At 44.0% G+C, this 18,873-nt stretch overlaps 1 protein-coding gene across 1 annotated transcript in view; it reads left to right on the top strand.

Moving 5' to 3' along the window:
- Positions 1-15,383, top strand: part of LOC148147380 (uncharacterized) — a 79,180-nt gene extending 63,797 nt beyond the window's left edge. Inside the window, exons 13-18 of the mRNA XM_087995603.1 lie at positions 6,660-6,803; positions 9,989-10,105; positions 10,211-10,253; positions 10,342-10,448; positions 13,742-13,860; positions 15,279-15,383. Coding sequence (XP_087851729.1) covers positions 6,660-6,803; positions 9,989-10,105; positions 10,211-10,253; positions 10,342-10,448; positions 13,742-13,860; positions 15,279-15,327 — 579 coding nt within the window. The 3' untranslated portion in view covers positions 15,328-15,383. The remainder of the gene's footprint in view (positions 1-6,659; positions 6,804-9,988; positions 10,106-10,210; positions 10,254-10,341; positions 10,449-13,741; positions 13,861-15,278) is intronic.
- The last annotated feature ends 3,490 nt before the right edge of the window (positions 15,384-18,873 follow it).

The raw sequence follows: 18,873 nt of genomic DNA, 5'->3' as shown, positions 1-18,873 counted from the left end.
CCATTCAATGTTTGTGAACCACCTCAGGGTCATACTTAATCCGATCCTGAGCCTCTCCAAAGGTGCTCTTGAATTTGGCAATGGGAGATACATCACAATTGTTCATAGATTTTTATTATTCACTTAGAGTTTGGATTTGAAAAAAATTGTAAATTTATGGATGAAACCAATAAAAATGGAGATTACCACAAATGATCAGAAATCTAATAATTGCAGAATGGGCATAAAGTTTACAAACAAATATCAATACGTATAAACATGTGATACACATTTTGGTTTGAAAGATAAAGACATCATCTCTTACTTGAAAAACAAGAATTTAATTTGAGTCCAGTAACAAAAGGATCTCAGCAGCCGTACACAGATAATTAGGGTGGCATGGTGGTTTGATGGATAGTACTGCTACCTCACAGCGCCATGGGCTTGGATTCGATCCCACCTTTGGGTGGCTGTCAGTGTGGGGTTTGCAGATTCTCCCCGTGTCTATGTGGGTTTCCCTCAGGTGCTCAGGTTTCCTCCCACAGTCCAAAGATATGCAGGTTGTGAGGATTGACCGTGATAGTGTCCTGGGGTGTACAGGCCAAGTGGGTTAGCCATGGGAAATGTCTGTGTTGGGTCTGGGTGAGATGCTCATTGGACGGTCGGTGGGAACTTGATGGGCCAAATGGCCTGCTCCCACAATGTAGGGATTCTATAAAAATGCAGGTTTTTAAGTTCAGAATAAAAGAATCATCGTGCTGAGTTCACATCGAGATGAATAGACTGAAAAGGAAGGAAATTATGTTAAACTTATCTCAAATCTTGGTTAGATCACTCTTGGAGTCCTGTTTACTCCGAGAGAATGTGGAACTCACTACCAGGGGGAGGAATTGTGGTGAACTGCGGGGATGGATTGAAGGGGAGGTGAAGTACTGTACGTCCATGTGGGAGAAGGGAATACAGCAAAGCTTTCCAAAGTGGGTTCGCAAATGCTCTGACAGAATGATGCAGCTTTACATTCTTCCATTTCCTCAATCTGTGGGTGTGGCCTTAATGAGGCGTGGCTCCTGCAGCACTGACGTTGGCCAACCTTACACACTGTTTGAAAACCATGAGATTTCCTCAAACCTCTCTGACCCATACATCTTGTTCTTACAGTCCCACATGCCTCCATTCTTCAACGTTTCCCCCTTCTTTTAAAAGTCTTTGCCCTCCCCCTGCTGTATCGGTCTTCCCCAGCTCCACTGGCCCTGACATCTCCCATTCTCACTGAATGGCCACAACAACTTTTCAGCCTTGTACAGGTGCCCTGGGTGGGAAAGGTTCAGAACCCTGGAACACAGGGTAAGTCTATTAGAGTTAGATATTGAAATCCCCGAATCCCCTTTCGGGAATAAAATCTGCTGTGTTTACCTGGTCTGCACTACATGTGACTCTTGTACAGGGCCGTGGTGAGGCCATACCGAGAATATTGTTGCAGTTTTGGTCTCCTTTTCTGAGGGAGGATACACTTGCCCTCGAGGGAGTGCAGTGAAGGTTTACCAGGCTGATTGCAGGGATGGCGGGACTGACACATGAGGAGAGATTGATGAGTTTAGGATGGTTTTTGCTGGAGTTCAGATGAGTGAGTGGGGAATCTCATAGAAACATAAAATTCTAACAGAACGAGACAGGGTAGATACAGGAGGATGTTCCTGATGGTGGGTGTGTCCAGAACAGGGATCACAGTCTGACGATTCAGGGTAGACCATTAAGGATGGAGATGAGGAGACATTTCTTCACCCAGACAGTGGTGAGCCTGTGGAATTCACTACCACAGGAAGTGGTTGATGACAAAATGTTGAATGTATTCAAGAGGTGATGAGATATAGTACTTGGGGTGAATGGGGTCAAAGGTAATGGGGAGAAAGCAGGATTAGGCTATTGAGTTGGACAATCAGCCATGATGGTGATGAAGGGCAGAGCAGACTCAAAGGGCAGAATGGCCTCCTCTTGCTTCTATCTTCATTGTTAGCTGCCCTCTGAAACAGCCTGGCAATCCTCGAAGACACAAAATCATCTGTCCATGACGGTATTGATGAGGGTGACCACTGCAGAGTCCCAAGTACCAATTTGTACCTCACACTGAAATTACCTTTTTTGGTGACAAGGTGAAAGGCAGCAGTGACTGAATAATAAGAGAGACAATGGTACAAGGCAAAAGAAGAATAGGTCCAGTCAAGGATAGTAGTGGGAAGTTGCGTGTGGAGGCTGAAGAGATTGGGGAGACACTGAATGAATACTTTTCGTCAGTATTCACTCAGGAACAGGACATTGTTGCCGATGTGAATACTGAGTCACAATTAAGTAGAATGAATGGCTTTGAGGTATGTAGGGAAGAGGTGTTGGAAATTCTGGAAAGGGTGAAAATAGATAAGTCCCCTGGGCCTGATGGCATTTATCCTAGGATTCTCTGGGAAGCAAGGGAGGAGATTGCAGAGCCATTGGCCTTGATTTTTATGTCCTCGTTGTCTACAGGAGTAGTGCCAGAAGACTGGAGGATAGCAAATGTGGTTCCCTTGTTCAAGAAGGGGAGTAGGGATAACCCTAGTAACTATAGGCCGGTGAGTCTCACTTCTGTTGTGGACAAAGTCTTAGAGAGAATTGTACAGGATAGGTTTTATGAACATCTGGATAGGAATAATGTGATCAAGGATAGTCAGCATGGTTTTGTGAAGGGCAGGTCGTGCCTCACAAACCTTATTGAATTCTTTGAGAAGGTGACTAATGAGGTGAATGATGGGAAAGCGGTAGATGTGGTCTGTATGGATTTTAGTAAGGTGTTTGATAAGGTTCCCCATGGTAGGCTACTTCAAAAAATACGGAGGTATGGCATTGAGGGTGAGTTGGAGGTTTGGATTAGGAATTGGCTGGCTGGAAGAAGACAGAGGGTAGTAGTTGGTGGTAAAGGTTCATCTTGGAATGCAGTTCCTAGCGTTGTTCAGCAAGGATCTGTTTTGGGACCATTACTTTTAGATTAGATTAGATTTCTTACAGTGTGGAAACAGGCCCTTCGGCTAAACAAGTCCACACCGCCCCGCCAAAGCGCAACCCACCCATTCCCCTACATTTACCCCTTACCTAACACTACGGGCAATTTAGCATGGCCAATTCACCTGACCTGCACATCTTTGGACAGTGGGAGGAAACCAGAGCACCCGGAGGAAACCCACGCAGACACGGGGAGAACGTGCAAACTCCACACAGTCAGTCGCCTGAGTCGGGAATTGAACCCGGGTCTCTGGCGCTGTGAGGCAGCAGTGCTAACCACTGTGCCACCGTGCCGCTGTTTGTCATTTTTATAAATGACCTGGAGGAGGGGCTAGAAGGTTGGGTGAGCAAGTTTGCAGATGATACGAAAGTTGGAGGAGTTGTTGACAGTGAGGAAGGATGTGGCAGGTTACAGCGGGATATAGATAAGCTGCAGAACTGGGCAGAAAGGTGGCAAATGGAGTTCAATGTAGCTCAGTGTGAGGTGATTCACTTTGGTAAGAGTAACAAAAAGATGGGGTACTGGGCTAATGGTCGGATACTTGGTAGTGTGGATGAGCAGAGGGATCTTGGTGTCCATGTACACAGATCTTTGAAAGTTGCCACCCAGGTAAATAGTGCGGTGAAGAAGGCATATGGCGTACTGGCTTTTATTGGTGGAGGAATTGAGTTCCGGAGTCCTGAGATCATGTTGCAGTTGTATAAGACACTAGTGCGGCCGCACCTGGAGTATCGTGTGCAGTTTTGGTCGCCATAGTATAGGAAGGATGTGGAGGCACTGGAATGGGTGCAAGGAGGTTTACCAGGATGTTGCCTGGTATGGTAGGAAGATCGTATGAGGAAAGGCTGAGGCACTTGGGGTTGTTTTCATTGGAGAAAAGAAGGTTTAGGGGTGACTTGATAGGGGTGTACAAGATGATTAGGGGTTTAGATAGGGTTGACCATGAGAATCTTTTTCCATGTATGGAGTCAGCTATTATGAGGGGGCATAGCTTTAAATTAAGGGGGGGTAGGTATAGGACAGATGTTAGGGGTAGGTTCTTTACTCAGCGAGTCGTGAATTCATGGAATGCCCTGCCAGTAGCAGTGGTGGACTCTCCCTATTTATGGGCATTTAAGCGGCATTCGATAGGCATATGGAGAATAGTGGGCTAGTATAGGTTAGGTGGGCTTGGATCGGTGCAACATCGAGGGCCGAAGGGCCTGTACTGCGGTGTATTCTTCAACGTTCTAAGATGAGAATGGAACAAACAAAGAAACAAAAGATGAGTCTCGACCAGGAGTACAGATGGGAAATGGCAGAATCCTCACCAACAGCTGCTGTGTGAAAAGACAGGGAGAGTCCTTTTGCCTGGCCCCATCACAGATCTTCCCATTCTCCTGCCCGTGTTGCTTAAAACCTGTTGTATCTCTGACTTTGTTTAGAATTCTGACAAAAGGTTTCCAACCTAAAATGTAACTCCACTTCTCTCTCCACAGATGCTGCCTGACCTGTTGTGTATTTCCAGCATTTCCTCTTATTACTTTTGATTTCCAGCATCCAGATTTGTTTGCTTTGTACTGTATCCCAGGGAGATCTCCATCCGAACCTAATGGATTGCTGCAGTTATTGTTACAACTCTCAGCAGGACACTGGCAGACAACTAACAGCTTACTTTAATATGGTCGCTCCTATCAGTGAATAACCCAGAGAGGAAGTGACTGTATTTACAGGGGAAGGGAAGCTGATTCTCATGGAAGAAGCCAGTTACCTCCCAGAATTCCATAAGGCCATAAGAAATGGGAACAGGAGGAGGCTGTTTGGCCCCTCGAGGCTCCTCTGCCATCCAATAGAATACCAGCTGAGCCGACATTCCCCATGGCCACTTTCCACATAACCCCTGACGCCCCCACTGATCCAAGAATCTAACTATCTCCGCCTTCAATATACACAAGGATTCTGTCCCCCAGCTCTCTGTGGCAAGGAGTTCCAAAGATTCTTAACCCTCTGAGAGAAGACATTTCTCCTCATCTCTGTCTTAAATTGGCTCCCCTTTATTCTGAGACTATGCTTGCTGGTCCGAGACTCTCCCATGAGGTGAAATACTCTCTCAGCATTTACACTGTCAAGCCCCTAAAGTGTTTTCTAGTGACCCTTCTCTGAACTGCCTCAGATTACATTGGAATGTAATCTTTCCTTAAATAAGGGACCAAAATACTACAGATGTGGTCTCACTAGCACCTTGTTCAGTTGCAGTGAGATTTCCCTCCTCTTATATTTCAACTCCATTGAAATCAGGGCCAACATTGTATTAGACTTCCAGATTACCTGCTGCACCTGTGAGTGGGCTTGTTGTGTTTTGTGCACAAGTTTCCCCAAGCCCCCTTGTGTTGCAGCTTTCTTCAGGGTTTCTCCATTTAAATGAAACTGTTTTGGTTTCCCTTCCAAAATGAACAGCTTTGCATTTTCTCACATTATGCTCCATTTACCAACTTTGTGTCCACTCACTGAACCGATCAGTGTTGCTGTATAAACTGTTGATCTCCCTCTGACAGGCTGCCTTTCCAACTATTTTCCTTCAGCATATTGTTCCTGATATTTCAGATTGTGATAAAGGCTCCCAATATGCTATTATCAGGGATCTTGGACTCTCAAGGTAAATGGATTTTCAGTTCTGTGAAAAATTTTCTGTGAAGCATTGGATCAAAACTACCTTTCCATGAAATGATGTGCTTAAGCTGAACACCCAAGCATGTCACCTGATGGAAAGACTGTTGGACAATGTTTCTTTGTTTCTTTTTCCCCCCGTTGGATGTGGGTGTCACTGACCGGGTCAGCATTTATTGCCCATCCCGAGTTGCCCATGAAAAGGTGGTGGTGAGATGCCTTCTTGAACTGCTGCAGTCCATGTGTTGGAGGTAGACCCACAATGGTATTGGGAGGGAGCTCCAGGATTTTGACCCAGTGATAATGAGGTAATGGTGAAATACTTCCAAGTTGGAAAGGTGAGCCACTTGGAGTGTTAACCAATTTAAGATTCATGACAGACTGAGAGACAGTTGGAGAGAGGGTAGGGAGAGGTTTGAAAGAAAAGAATACATACCAGTAAAAGAGCAGTTTAATTTTGACAGTCCCCAGACCATCAGAGCGAACAAGATGTCATAAGCTGTTTCAGCAGTACAGGTAGACAGAGCAGAAAAAAACCCTTAGCATTTCTTAGTCTGTCAGTGTCTGGGTATCTCAGAAAAGGCAGTAATGGGGAGAAAAGATCACAGGTGAATGTGTAAATGTCACCCTGGTGAGCTTGTCAGTTGAGTAAGAAATTGACCGGAGCGACAGTTCACAGGGGGTTAAGTGTGTGTGAGAGACACTGTCGTGGAAATGTGTTCATGGGTCTTTTTGCTGTTTATGATCGAATACTTCCAAAACGTCTCACTGATATCATGCTGTTGGTTATTCCAGTTTGTATGCTAAACTTCTGCTCTTAGTTAAAAGAATATGAGAAACCTCTTATGAATATGTTCAGTGACTGACCACCATGGCACCCAAACTGGAAAAATAAACTTTACAGTCAATCAAGTCAGGTTTCCCTCTGGAATCTAACTGGTTCAGTATTATCCCCAGCTGGGCTCATGATAAACAATTGATTTACCTTGTTTCATTCAAACAGATTCAGCAGCAAAATATCTCAAGCTTAGCCCGAAAGGTTGAAATTGAATTGCCTCCAACTCTTCTGGACCAGGTTAAGGAACAGCCAAATGTTCTGATCTCGAGAGTCATTTTTGTTATCTATGGAAATACAAACCTTTTCCAGGTAACGTAGTCAGAATCAACATTGAAGTATAATGCAAGTTAATTCATTTGGAAAATAGCAATAGGACAATATTATATCAAGTAATCGCTACATTTATGAAGTTAACACCGTGAAATGTAGTGCTGTGCCTCGGAGTGGGATGCAAGAAAGGACAGCAGGTTTATGCTCTCACACGCTGCTTCATACTCTCATGGTCAACATTTTCCAACAAGAGAGAGAGAAATGTCCCAGTGATTGTATTGTACCGTGTCATGTGATGGGGCTGCTATACCGAGTAGCTGGAGTTTTGTGGAAGCAGCAGGAACTGGGTGAAGGTCTGGCCTCACTGGGTTCTGCATGAGCACAAGGTGCAGTATCTGGATGTTTGGTCTGAGTCCCAGTCCCCAGGGACTGCTGGGTGATATGGCTGTGGTGCATTGAGCAGAGTGTGGTGAGAGTGGTGTGGTTCGGGGGAAATGTCCTTTTGAAGATACATTCACTGACCTCGACCACCAGTGTAAGCTCACTGACATACTTGTGGCACTGCTTCAGACACAAGACCCACACTTGAAAACAGGAGAGAACACAGCTTCAGCACTCACTCTGTCACTCAAAGGAAAAGCTCCCAAATTACATCAATCATTTAGACTGTGACTTAACTGTATTTTGCCTCTGGTATGGGGGGCTTGTGTTCCTGTACGAACATCGCATTTGACCCTTCAATTTACAAAACTCGTTAAGTATTTTTTAGTTCTGGGCTGTATTGAAGTTATAGCAGGAGAACACTGGGTTTGAGAGCATAAACTGCTCAGAAGGACAGTGATGTCAACCCTAGCTATGCATCTCATTAATTTTGTACATTTCGACTAAGTCTCCCCTCAGCTTCTGCGCTCCGAGTTTTACTCACCTCTCCTTATAGCTTATACCCTCTCATCCAGGCAGCATCCTTGTAAACTCTTCTTTCTGAAGCCTCCAATCCTTCCTTTGGACTGACGACCAGAAATGAACACAAAATCCTACGTGTGGCCTAATCAATGTCTTACATCGCTGCATCATGACCCCCTGACTCTTGAACACAATTCTCCAAACAATTTTCTTAAATAAAGGCACAACATTAGTCCTCTGGCAACTCACCTGTGGTGACAGATGAGTCAAATATTTCTGAATGGGCTCCACAATTTCTTCCGTCACTTCCCACAGCATTCTGGGATACACTTGATCAGGTCCTGGAGATTTATTTAACGGTATGTATTCTCAGACATTCAACACTTCCTCTTCTGCAATGTGAACTGTTTTCAACATATCAATATTTATTTACCCAGAGTTCCCTAGCCACCATCTTTTTTTTCCACAGTAAAAAATTGACACGTAGTATTTATTTTGTATCTCTCCCATCTCCTAACACAGAGAGAACCTCATTGATCTGTAAGGGACCCGATTCTCTCTCGAGCTCCTCTTTTACTGTTCATGTTTTTAGAGAATCCTGAACCTTATCTACCAAGGCTCTCATATCCCCTCCCTGACTTCCTGATCTCCCTCTTCAGAATGCTCCTACCCTCTTTATACTCTTCATAAGAATCATTTGATCCCAGTTGTCTACATCTCACGTGTAATGCTTTTGTATTCTTGACGAGAACCCCAATCCCTTCATCCATCCATTGTTCTCTCAAAAGGTCATGAATCTATGGGATTCTCTATTCCAGAATGCAGTGGACATGGGAAACTGAATACATTTGAGGAGGAGAGAAACAGATGTTGAATTAATACTGGGTTAGAGGGTTATGGGGAGAGGCCAGGGTAGTGGAGTTGAGGCAGAGATTAAATCAGCAATGATCAGTTGAACGGCAAAATCGGTTTGAGGGGCTGAGTTACCTACTCCTGCTCCTAGTTAATAGGTTTACTGTTTATTACTAGTGTTTTGTCTGCTTCCTCTTGTGTGAACATGGACACAAAGTACTCAGTATATTGATCCATCATTAGCTTGGTGTTTCTTCCAGAATACCAGTCTCCAGCAAATAAAAAAAAACAAAGGAACCAACAGGAACAATACTTTCAGTTTTTGTTTATTTCATCTTTTGCATCACTTTGACTTTTCAAACATTAGTTGTCCTTATATGCTCCATTTTCATTCAGTAATTTTCTACTCTGGCCAGTTCATACTCCCCAATTCTTCCAATCTCTCATATCCCGGGAAGTACTCTGTAATTGTAAAAGAATTGGGCAGTGTGGGTTGGAACAGCTTTAACGAGCTGGGAAAATAGCTGACATTGGGAGACCTGGAGTAAATACTGAAATGGAAGTGAAGGTGCTACAAACATCGGAAAATCCATGGATTGCAAAACCATTTCCAGTTTTAACTTGATGTCAGGTAAACTGGAACATCGGCAGTCACAGACAAAGTGTTCCTTTCCAGGGCAGAGATCAGGAGATTACTTCCATCCACACCACATGAACTTTTCTATTTCCAATATTCAGCGCCCCGGATGAACAGACTCTCATTACAGGAAGAGATTCTGACTTCAAATGTCGGATCATAAACAATGTGTTCAAAGTTGTAAAGAACAAAAGAGGATTCAGTTTTAATCAGCCTTTTGGAATGTTTTTAGATGACTTACAGTGTGGAAACAGGCCCTTCGGCCCAACAAGTCCATACCGACCCGCTGAAGCACACCCACCCAGACCCATTCCCCTATATTTACCGCTGCACCTAACACTGTGGGCAATTTAGCATGGCCAATTCACCTGGCCTGCACATTTTTGGACTGTGAGAGGAAACCGGAGCACCCGGAGGAAACCCACGCAGACACAGGGAGAATGTGCAAACTCCACACAGTCAGTCGCCTGAGGTGGGAATTGAACCTGGGTCTCAGGCGCTGTGAGGCAGCAGTGCTAACCACTGTGCCACCGTGCTGCCCATATGTTGGTGAAGACATTCCGACCAATGAATCCAAACATGTTTCTGCAAAACTAAGCTGCCTCTATCTTGTTTGGGTGGGCAGTTTCATGCTGGCTGCACACTCATACCGTTCACAAATGCTTCTTATTTTGCCTCACTTACTGAAATACCAATAAGGCCAAGTCTCTGCAAAAAGGTTTGTACATACGAATTTATTCAAATTTAATCCTGTTTAAAATACACAGTCCCATCTGTAAAAAGTATCCACAGTCCTTAAGTATACATTACTCTTGCTGTCCTTTGTCTCCAGAGTGACAATAACAGCACTGTGTTAAACAATCTAGTAAGTGGAATCGAAGTGGTCAATGTCACCATTGAAAACCTCACCGACCCAGTGACCATTGTCTTCCAGAACACAACCTTGCCGGTAAGGGAAAACACAAACACTCATTCATTCATCGCTGTGCAACTGAACAAATAAATTATTTAAGTGAATGAGAGCCCTTTATGATGTAAATCAATTCCATTTTAGACTAACTCAAGTGGAAAATGTGTCTTTTGGGATTTCAGAAAAGGTGAGTTAACATTTGATGAAACAAACTTTGTTAGCTCTAGAATTGAGGAGTAATGGCTCACCTCTGATTTTCTAACTTTTCATTGTAGGGAGCACAAGTCATGGCATCTGGAGTGAGTCTGGCTGTACGACAGAAAGTCAGCTTCACTACATCACCTGCAAGTGCACCCACTTGACCTCTTTCGCTGTGTTACTGGTACGAATGATCCAATCAAATACTGTGTTTTATTCTGGATGGATTGCAGTAGGAACAATAAGTCTCCAGCATGCTGTGATCAATCTGTCCTCTCATTGTGGTTTGAATACAATTTCATTGTGGAATGAAAGGGAAGCAGAGAGACATAGATCATTGAAAGCACAGATGGGGACCATTCTGTCCATCACGTCTGTGCATACTGAGAGGGATCTATCCAAATCAATCCCACTTTCCAGTAGCAGCTCTGTAAATTACAACAATTTACATGCATATCCAATTTTCATTTTTGAACATAATTAGGGTTTGACTCCATTACACTTTTCGGTTGCGAGTTACGGATCCCTATCTTCTCCTCAACTACCCTCTATTCATACACAAATTAATCTAAATTTCTACCCCATGGGTAATGATCTCTCTGCCAAGGGAAACAGGCTTACTCTGCCTCAAGCGCCTATTGCATTGTCCATCTCAATTAAATTTCTCCTCAACCTTCCCTGTTTTAAAAAAGCCTGGTCTCTCCAATCTGTCCTTGTGTTCTTTATTCCTGGTGATATCTTTGTCAATCTCTGTGTACATTTCCTCTGTGATCAAATCCTTCCAGTAACCCTGTAAATGGTGTTGTGTGCAGGACTCCACCAGTGGCTGACCTAGATTGAGCTGAAGCTCTCTGCTGCTATATTTTACCCCTTGGTTAATCAACAATCCCATTGGCCTTCTTTGCAGCTGATCGACCTAATTTGTAACCTCAGGGAACATGTGCTCCACAGTCTCTCTATTCCTTCACACCGCTCAGTATTCCACCATTTATCGTTTCTTCCCTCACCCATTTGCCCCCTTCCAATTCCCTACTTACATTTCTCTCCATCGCGTTTTCTCCCAGCTCAGTGGTTATCTCTCTGATGCCTGAAGATTTCTTCCTCACTATCCATTTTTATAACATCTGCAAACTGAATCCTGTCCCAACATCATTGATACCTGCCAAGTAAAGTAAGGGACAGAGCCTTCCACAACCCCACTGAAACAGCCTCCCAATCACAAAAGCAGTGTTGCCCATTGCCCTTTGCTTCCTATCATTGAACAGCTCAGATTCAATTTGTCCCGTGCTCTTGGATCCTGTGGGTTCTTGCTTTTCTGCCCAGTCTCCCATATCATTCTTTCCCCTTAGAGTGGTCCCTCGCTGACCCAGATAACAGGGAGGCAACATATCATCCTGGTGTCTGTGGCTACAGTAATGTATGTTTGTTCCCTAAAGTAGTGGTTGCACTTCCACTGTCATCATTCGGAATTTTATCGGTGTTTCCCTAAACAGAGTCACCAAGGTGCTCACAGTTTGGCATTGCCATCACCAGTTCACAAACCCACCTCCAATCAAAGAGAAAGATGCATTGGGACTCCTACCTGGTTCTCTTTAGGCAGTCATTCATTCCCTTTCTGCTCGGGGATTATTAAGCTGCAGCATGTCAGCTCCTGCTCACGATCTGAAGCTCAAGCTGCTCCAGACGGTGATAATTCCTGTGTACGTGATTGTCCTGCACAAGAGAGCTCCTGTGGTACAGTGGGTAGTGTCCCTACCCCTGAGGCAGGAGGCTTGAGTTCAAGTCCTCCCTGCTCCAGAGGAGTGACATCACAATTCTGAACAGGTTCATTAGAAAGTACCTTGTCCAACATGAGAAGCTTCCTGGATTGCTACGTGCTACAGGGTGTGTACTCAACACAACTGAGATGCCCCACCATGTCCTTTTTCATTGCACAGCGTATGAACTTACCAGAAAGACAGAGGGTTGTGCCTTATTTGAAAAATAGTCCCAGCTACTTGGGATCTGCTCCTCCCCTTGTGCTGATATCACACTATTCTTTTATATTCCCACTGCTCCCATTCCCTTCCCTCCAGGCTTTCCATTTCAACTTCATTTGTTTCGACCTGATTTCTTGATCACAATGAAGTTATCAGTAACTGAGCTGAAACATTTCCCTGCGAATCGCTGATCTGCCTTGCTCTGTGATGCCACTTTGTTATTTGTTTCATGCTGTGTCCTTCAGCTCCCTTTGCTGTGACTCTGCTACACTGCCATTGAAATCACTGCAATTACTCCTGTGACCCACCTCACTCACCTGACTCTCTCCATCCTTGTGGGATCAGACATTGTCATTGATGAACCGAGGAAAGAGGCAAGTTGGCAATAGTCAAGGTCGAGGCATTTCAAGCTCAAATGATCCAAGGGCAGGCTGTTTTCTCCCAGAACCCCTTGCCAACCCAGCGCCAAAAATAAAACACACCACAAATTTTGATGTCTGCAAATACATCAGGCAAGAGAGAATCCCAAAGCAAAGTCTCGATGCCCAGTGCACATTTCTCTCACACATAACAGGCCACTGTGAGCTATCATTTTTCTGACAGTCCAACATGTCATGATCATTGATGCAGATGAGATTGGAAATGTGTCATCCATTACACAGCAGACCCAATTGTTGGAGTTGTTTGTCACCTTTGCAGAAATCGTGGTTTCTGAGGGTTCGTTTTGAATTGCTGCATGTCCATTTTGGTTTGACTGTCTCTTTCTCCAGTGTATGAAATGTCCTTAATTTAGGCGGCATTTGATGTAGATTTAACAGAATAGAACAGAGACAATTAATTAAAAAGGACTTCAACAATCCTGGTCTCTAATACTCCGCTGTTTTGTCCAGCTGCTCCATTTTGATTGACAGATATTTCTCTGATCCTTTAGACCTCGGTTTCTTCTGCACATTGAATGGGAGCTGGGTGGGAGCTGGAGTTTTAAGGAACATTCAGAATAGTTGGTTGAGGCTGAACTGCCTCAATTCTGATGTGAAAAGAAAACAGGGTCACCCACTGGCAACAAAGCTGGTTTGACAGACTCTGCAAGATGGCACAATCCACATACATCTCCACCTGCTCACAGCCATGGGACACTGTCTTCTGGGAGCTAAAGGCAGCGTGGATTACAAGGGCACCTGCAACCACTGTGCAGTTGAAGGCTGGTCCAGCCAGTATTGGAAATTTCCCTCTGCACCAGTGAGGCATGTTGTACTGGAGACTGGACTTCTTTAGTCTTGTCCATATTTCATGTTTCCTTTCATTTTCCTTTTTTGTGTTATTCCTTCAACCTCTCCTCTGTCAGCCTTGAGTTAAGGTATGAATTGGTGGAAGTGCCTTTAGAACATTTCTAACGGCTTTCAGGATTTTTGTGATCAGCCCTTAAATATGGTGGACCTGTGGCTAGATCCCTGATGGTGCTTTGATGTAATAACATTTAGAATTTTCTTTCTCAAAGGATTATCACAGTGAAGATGCTTCAGATGTTACTTCATCGACACGTTCTGTTGCATTGATTATTGTTGGCACTTTTATCATTTTCATAGTGATTACAGTTCACTGCTATGAGACAATCAGGTAAGAAAATCTGCTCTCAAGGCTGTCATTCTCCTTTTGAAGTGTATTTCTGCTGCAAACCCATTCTGTTTTACATTTACACATTGTTCATTCTGAATTGTTATTTCTTTCAATCAATTACAGGCTACATGCACATACGCTAATACAAACTGATTGGATCAAGTGAGGAGTTTCCATGTTTTACTATGATTTTAGTGTATGCTTTGATTATTTGATTTCCTTCACACAATGAACAGTATATTCCCAAACCCAAAGCAATAATCAGCTATTAATAACCCTTTGACGAGGAGAAGGGACAATGTTGAATCAAATGTTGCTGTCTTGAATTGCCAACAACTCCTGAACGTCACAGTGACCATTCCAATGTGATGGTCCATGTTGCAAAACTTGCAATCCCAGCCTGAAATTCTTTGTATTCTTTGATGTGGGCAGATGGAAAACTGCAGGCTGGATAGAAGTAATTAGAATATGGATTCACAGCGTGTATGAGGGGAAAATCCATACAGGATGTTCGCACCTGCACACTGAAAGAATCTAAAACATTAATCTTTAGGTTTATTTATCAAATTGTTCATTTATTCATGAAAGCTCCTCTCATGGACTTGTCTTCCGAGTCTTAGCTTTTCGTAGGAGCTGATGCTTGACTTTACCCCCCTCCTGGGAGGGGCTTCAATCAGTTCCCCCGTGGCCAATAGTACTGACTATTTTGAATTTTTGATGATGTGTCAAGTGAAATGTTGCCTTTGTTAAAGTGTTTTTAGTTTGAAATTGTGGCAAATCAACGGTTGTAGTTTCAAGTTTCATTCTGGAGACTTGAGCACCTGATCGAGGCTGGTACCTCAGTGAAGTGTAAATGAAGTGCTGCAGTGGCAGAGGGGCTGTCTTTCAGATGAAGCATTAAATCAAAGGCCTCGCTGCCCTCTCAGGTGGATGGAAAAGATCCCCTGGGCCTCTACTGAAACACAGCTGGGGAGCTAGACCAAAGTGGGTTATACTCTTGTACTTGGGTATCTGTGAGGCCCATTACCAACCCCATTGCTGCCTTGAGACAAGGCAGGGTCTGTTAATGTGAAGAGTGCTGCACTTGCTGGAATTCCCAGCTCACCTCTGACACAGCCTCAAACCTGCCACAATGTCCAGGATGTAGCCTGAAGGTGTAGGCCTGTTCCCTCACAATCAGGATTTCAGATTAAACTCAACTCTGGACAAACAATCATTCTAAATTCCTGTCTCTCACAGATTAACCCAACTTGTTCCCTCCCAATTGTTGTTTTTATTGTCAGAAACCTGTATCTTAAAGTCATTATGAGTAAAGGTGTGTCAGTATTTCAAGGTCAAGCGAATGAAGACAATTGGCTCTGAAATATCCTGTCAGTGATTTGCTCCTTTTGAATATTTATATTCTCTTTCTTCAACAGCAGGATGATGTGGCCTTCAGGAAAACCTACAGGACGTTCCCGGTTCTAAGCAATTTGAACAGAATGATCCTGGCTTTTCCTCTCGGGCTGAAAATGTGTTGCTGGAAAAGCGCAGCAGGTCAGGCAGCATCCAAGGAACAGGAGAATCGACGTTTCGGGCATAAGCCCTTCCTGAAAAAGTGGGTTGGGAAGGACCATGTTATTAAACAAGACCGTTAATATTTAAATCGCTGCACAGTGAACCTGACAGCTCTGTGCTAACAGACTGTTGAGATATACCAAGATAACATTTATGCCCGAAACGTCGATTCTCCTGTTCCTTGGATGCTGCCTGACCTGCTGCGCTTTTCCAGCAACACATTTTCAGCTCTGATCTCCAGCATCTGCAGTCCTAACTTTCTCCTCGAAGATTTTACCTCTCGAGTGCCATTACATTCTGTGGCTGGAATACTTTTTAAATAGCTGAAGAATTTCCAAAGTTTCTGCTCATGAAGAGACACTAACATAACCTTGTAACTAGAGCTGGTAATTTCTATGTCATACTACATCATGACTGCTTGGAACAAACCTCCAGAATATCTTCTTCCAGTGACAGGTTTGTCTCTGAAGCCAGTCTTCCTTTGTTAAATTGTTTATCACTGTCAATGGATTCCAATCTCACCTTAATGACTGCTCAGCTTGGAGTGTGGGTGAAGAAAGAGGAGGAAATAAATCATTCCTCGATCTTAGTGTTACACTGCACCAAACTGTTTCGAAAAATGGTGAGAGCTCGTTCTCAGTCTTGAACCAGGAGTGCACACTCCTTCCTATTCACTGTGTCGGTGTTCTGCTTTCAGGATGTATGTCTGTCCAGCTCAAACAGCATTGCTGAAACCCAAGGAGCAAACTGCTGTGATTCTGAAATGGGCAGCTGACAGGCTCCATGGCTTTCCACAATGAGATAAGGACAATGGGAAACGTGGATGGTGTATGTCATTCATGATGCAAACCAGTGAAACACAATGCTATCCCTGTCTGTCAAACCTGGCTGAGGTATTTTACAAAGCTAATAATAAAGCACATGGCGAGAAGGCAGAATGTAAAGTTTCGGTGCTCCCCACTTATTGTCCTCTGTCTTTATTTCGGGTCATGATTTGGAGATGCCGGTTTTGGACTGGGGTGTACAAAGTTAAAAATCACACAACACCAGGTTATAGTCCGACAGGTGATTATCACCTGATGAAGGAGCGTCGCTGCGAAAGCTCGTGTGCTTTCAATTAAACCTGTCGGACGAGAACCTGGTGTTGTGTGATTTTTAACTTTATTTCGGGTGAATGTGAAGAATGTTTTGCTTTGCTTACATTCTGCTTCTGGGATATTTTGGGCCGATTTACAAACCAGCCTCGAGAACCCTAATCCAGATGAACTCCACAACCAAACCCCAAGCCCCAACAGAATTGCTTTGGTGTTGTTATATTTGAATTCAAATGATTTAATTGGTCAGGAGGTGAGTTCCTGAGGTACCAAGTGTTTCCAGGAGATGGGAGCTGTCAGGTTGGTGTCCATGCCAAAGACAGGTGGCAGCCATGTTGGGGATTGCTGCTGCTTTGAAGAGAATAGACTGAAGGGAATAGAGAATACCTGAGATGGCTGGCAGAGTCAATGGGTCTAGACAGTGCTGTGAAAGGGAAATGGAAATTTAATGCTTTCACCGTAGCAAGTGGGTTGGGAAGGAACATGTTATTAAACAAGACCGTTAATATTTAAATCATTGTACAGTGAACCTGACAGCTCTGTGCTAACAGACTGTTGAGATACACCAAGATAACATTTAAATGTCAGTTCTGCAATGGCCAGGTACCTGAGCCAGCTCTTTGTGGCACAAAGGGACCATTAATTATTGCCGAGTGGCATTTCTTTCCCTTCCCCCACTGGCCCCATGCAAATTGCAAACTGTCACAGAGACCCTGGGATCCTGAGACAAACACCACGACTGTGATTGTCATATCTCACTCACATTGAGTCCCAATAATTAGCTCTTTGAAAATCCAGCCCCACTGTGTCTTTACAGTGCAATGGTTGTGATGTTCTGTGGGGTGATAGAACATAGAACAGGACAGCACAGTACAGGCCCTTTGGCCCTCAATGTTGTGCCGACCTTTTATCCTGCTCTAAGATCAACTAACCTCCATCCCCTTCATTTTACTATCATCCCTGTGCCTATTCAAGAGTCACTTAAATGTCCCTAATGTCTCTGACTCTACCACCACCGCTGCAGTGCAGTCCATGCACCCACAACTCTCTGTGTAAAGAACTGACCTCTGACATCTCCCTGAGAACTTCCTCCAATCACACTCATATTATGGCCCTAGTGATCTCCATTTCTGCCCTGGGAAAAAGTCTCTGACTATTCACACGATGTCTCTCATTATCTTGAACACCATTATGAAGTCACCTCTCACCCTTCTTTGCTGCATTAAGAAAAGCCTCAGCTCCTGCAACCTTTCATCATAAGTCCAGTCCAGTCCAGGCAGCATCCTGGTAAATCTCCTCTGCACCTTCTCTAAAGCTTCCACATTCTTCCTATAATGAGGTGACCGGAATTGAAAGCAGTGTGGTCTAACCAGGGCTCTGTAGAGCTGCAGCATAACCTTCTGGCTCTTAAACTCAATGCCCCTATGAATGAAAGCCAACACACCAATTGCATTCTTATCTGCCCTGTCAACCTGGGTGCAAACTTAGAGGGATCTATGGACATGGACCCCAAAATCCCTCTGTTCCTCCACACTGCCAAGAATCCTGCCTTTAAACTTGTATTCTGAATTCAAATGCAGTCTTCCAAAATGACTCCCTTCAGACTTTTCCAGGTTGAACTCCATCTGCCAGTTATCAGCCCAGTTCTGCATCCTGTCAATGTCTCGTTGGAATCTACAACAGGCCTCCACACTATCCACCACTGCACTGACCTTGGTGTCATTGGCAAACTTACTAGCTTTAAACTGAGGGGTGATAGTTATAGGATGGATGTCAGATGTAGCTTCATTATTCAGAGAGTATTAAGGACGTGGAATGACATGCCTAAAACCGTAGTAGATTTGCCAACTTTAAGGGCATTTAAATGGTCATTGGATGAATATATGGATGAGAATGGAATAGTCAATCCTTTCACCTTTTTGCAGTCGGTGAGAGAGAGGGATGCAACGACCAGTCAGAAATGAAGTGCACACATTTCCCTTTCCATTTTCAGTTGTGGTTTTCAGCCATGGTTATTGCCCATTCCTCACGAAACCACATCCCAATTTGGAGAATACTCCCCTTGAAGACTTCAGCACAGAAGGAGACCATCCAAGCCATCGTGTCCACGCTGACTGTACAACAGCACTGTGATTAGTGCCACTCTTCCACCCTTTTCCTGTACCTTACAAGTTTTATTTTCTCTGCACCTAGTTACCAGTTCTCTCCTGAGAGCCACTGTTGAATCTCTTTGTGCCACACTGTGGTCAAGCTAAGTTTTTGTATAGCTGGATAGGATAAATAGACAAAGTCCTTTCTCTGGGGTGGGGGAGTCCAGAACTAGAGGGCATAGGTTTAGGGTGAGAGGGGAAAATATAAAAGA

The sequence above is a fragment of the Chiloscyllium plagiosum genome, unplaced genomic scaffold, assembly GCF_037043375.1.
Source record: "Chiloscyllium plagiosum isolate Xiang-an unplaced genomic scaffold, Cpla_swu_hap1 HiC_scaffold_17, whole genome shotgun sequence".
Classification (NCBI taxonomy): domain Eukaryota; kingdom Metazoa; phylum Chordata; class Chondrichthyes; order Orectolobiformes; family Hemiscylliidae; genus Chiloscyllium; species Chiloscyllium plagiosum.
This window is presented reverse-complemented; position numbering and strand designations above follow the sequence as displayed.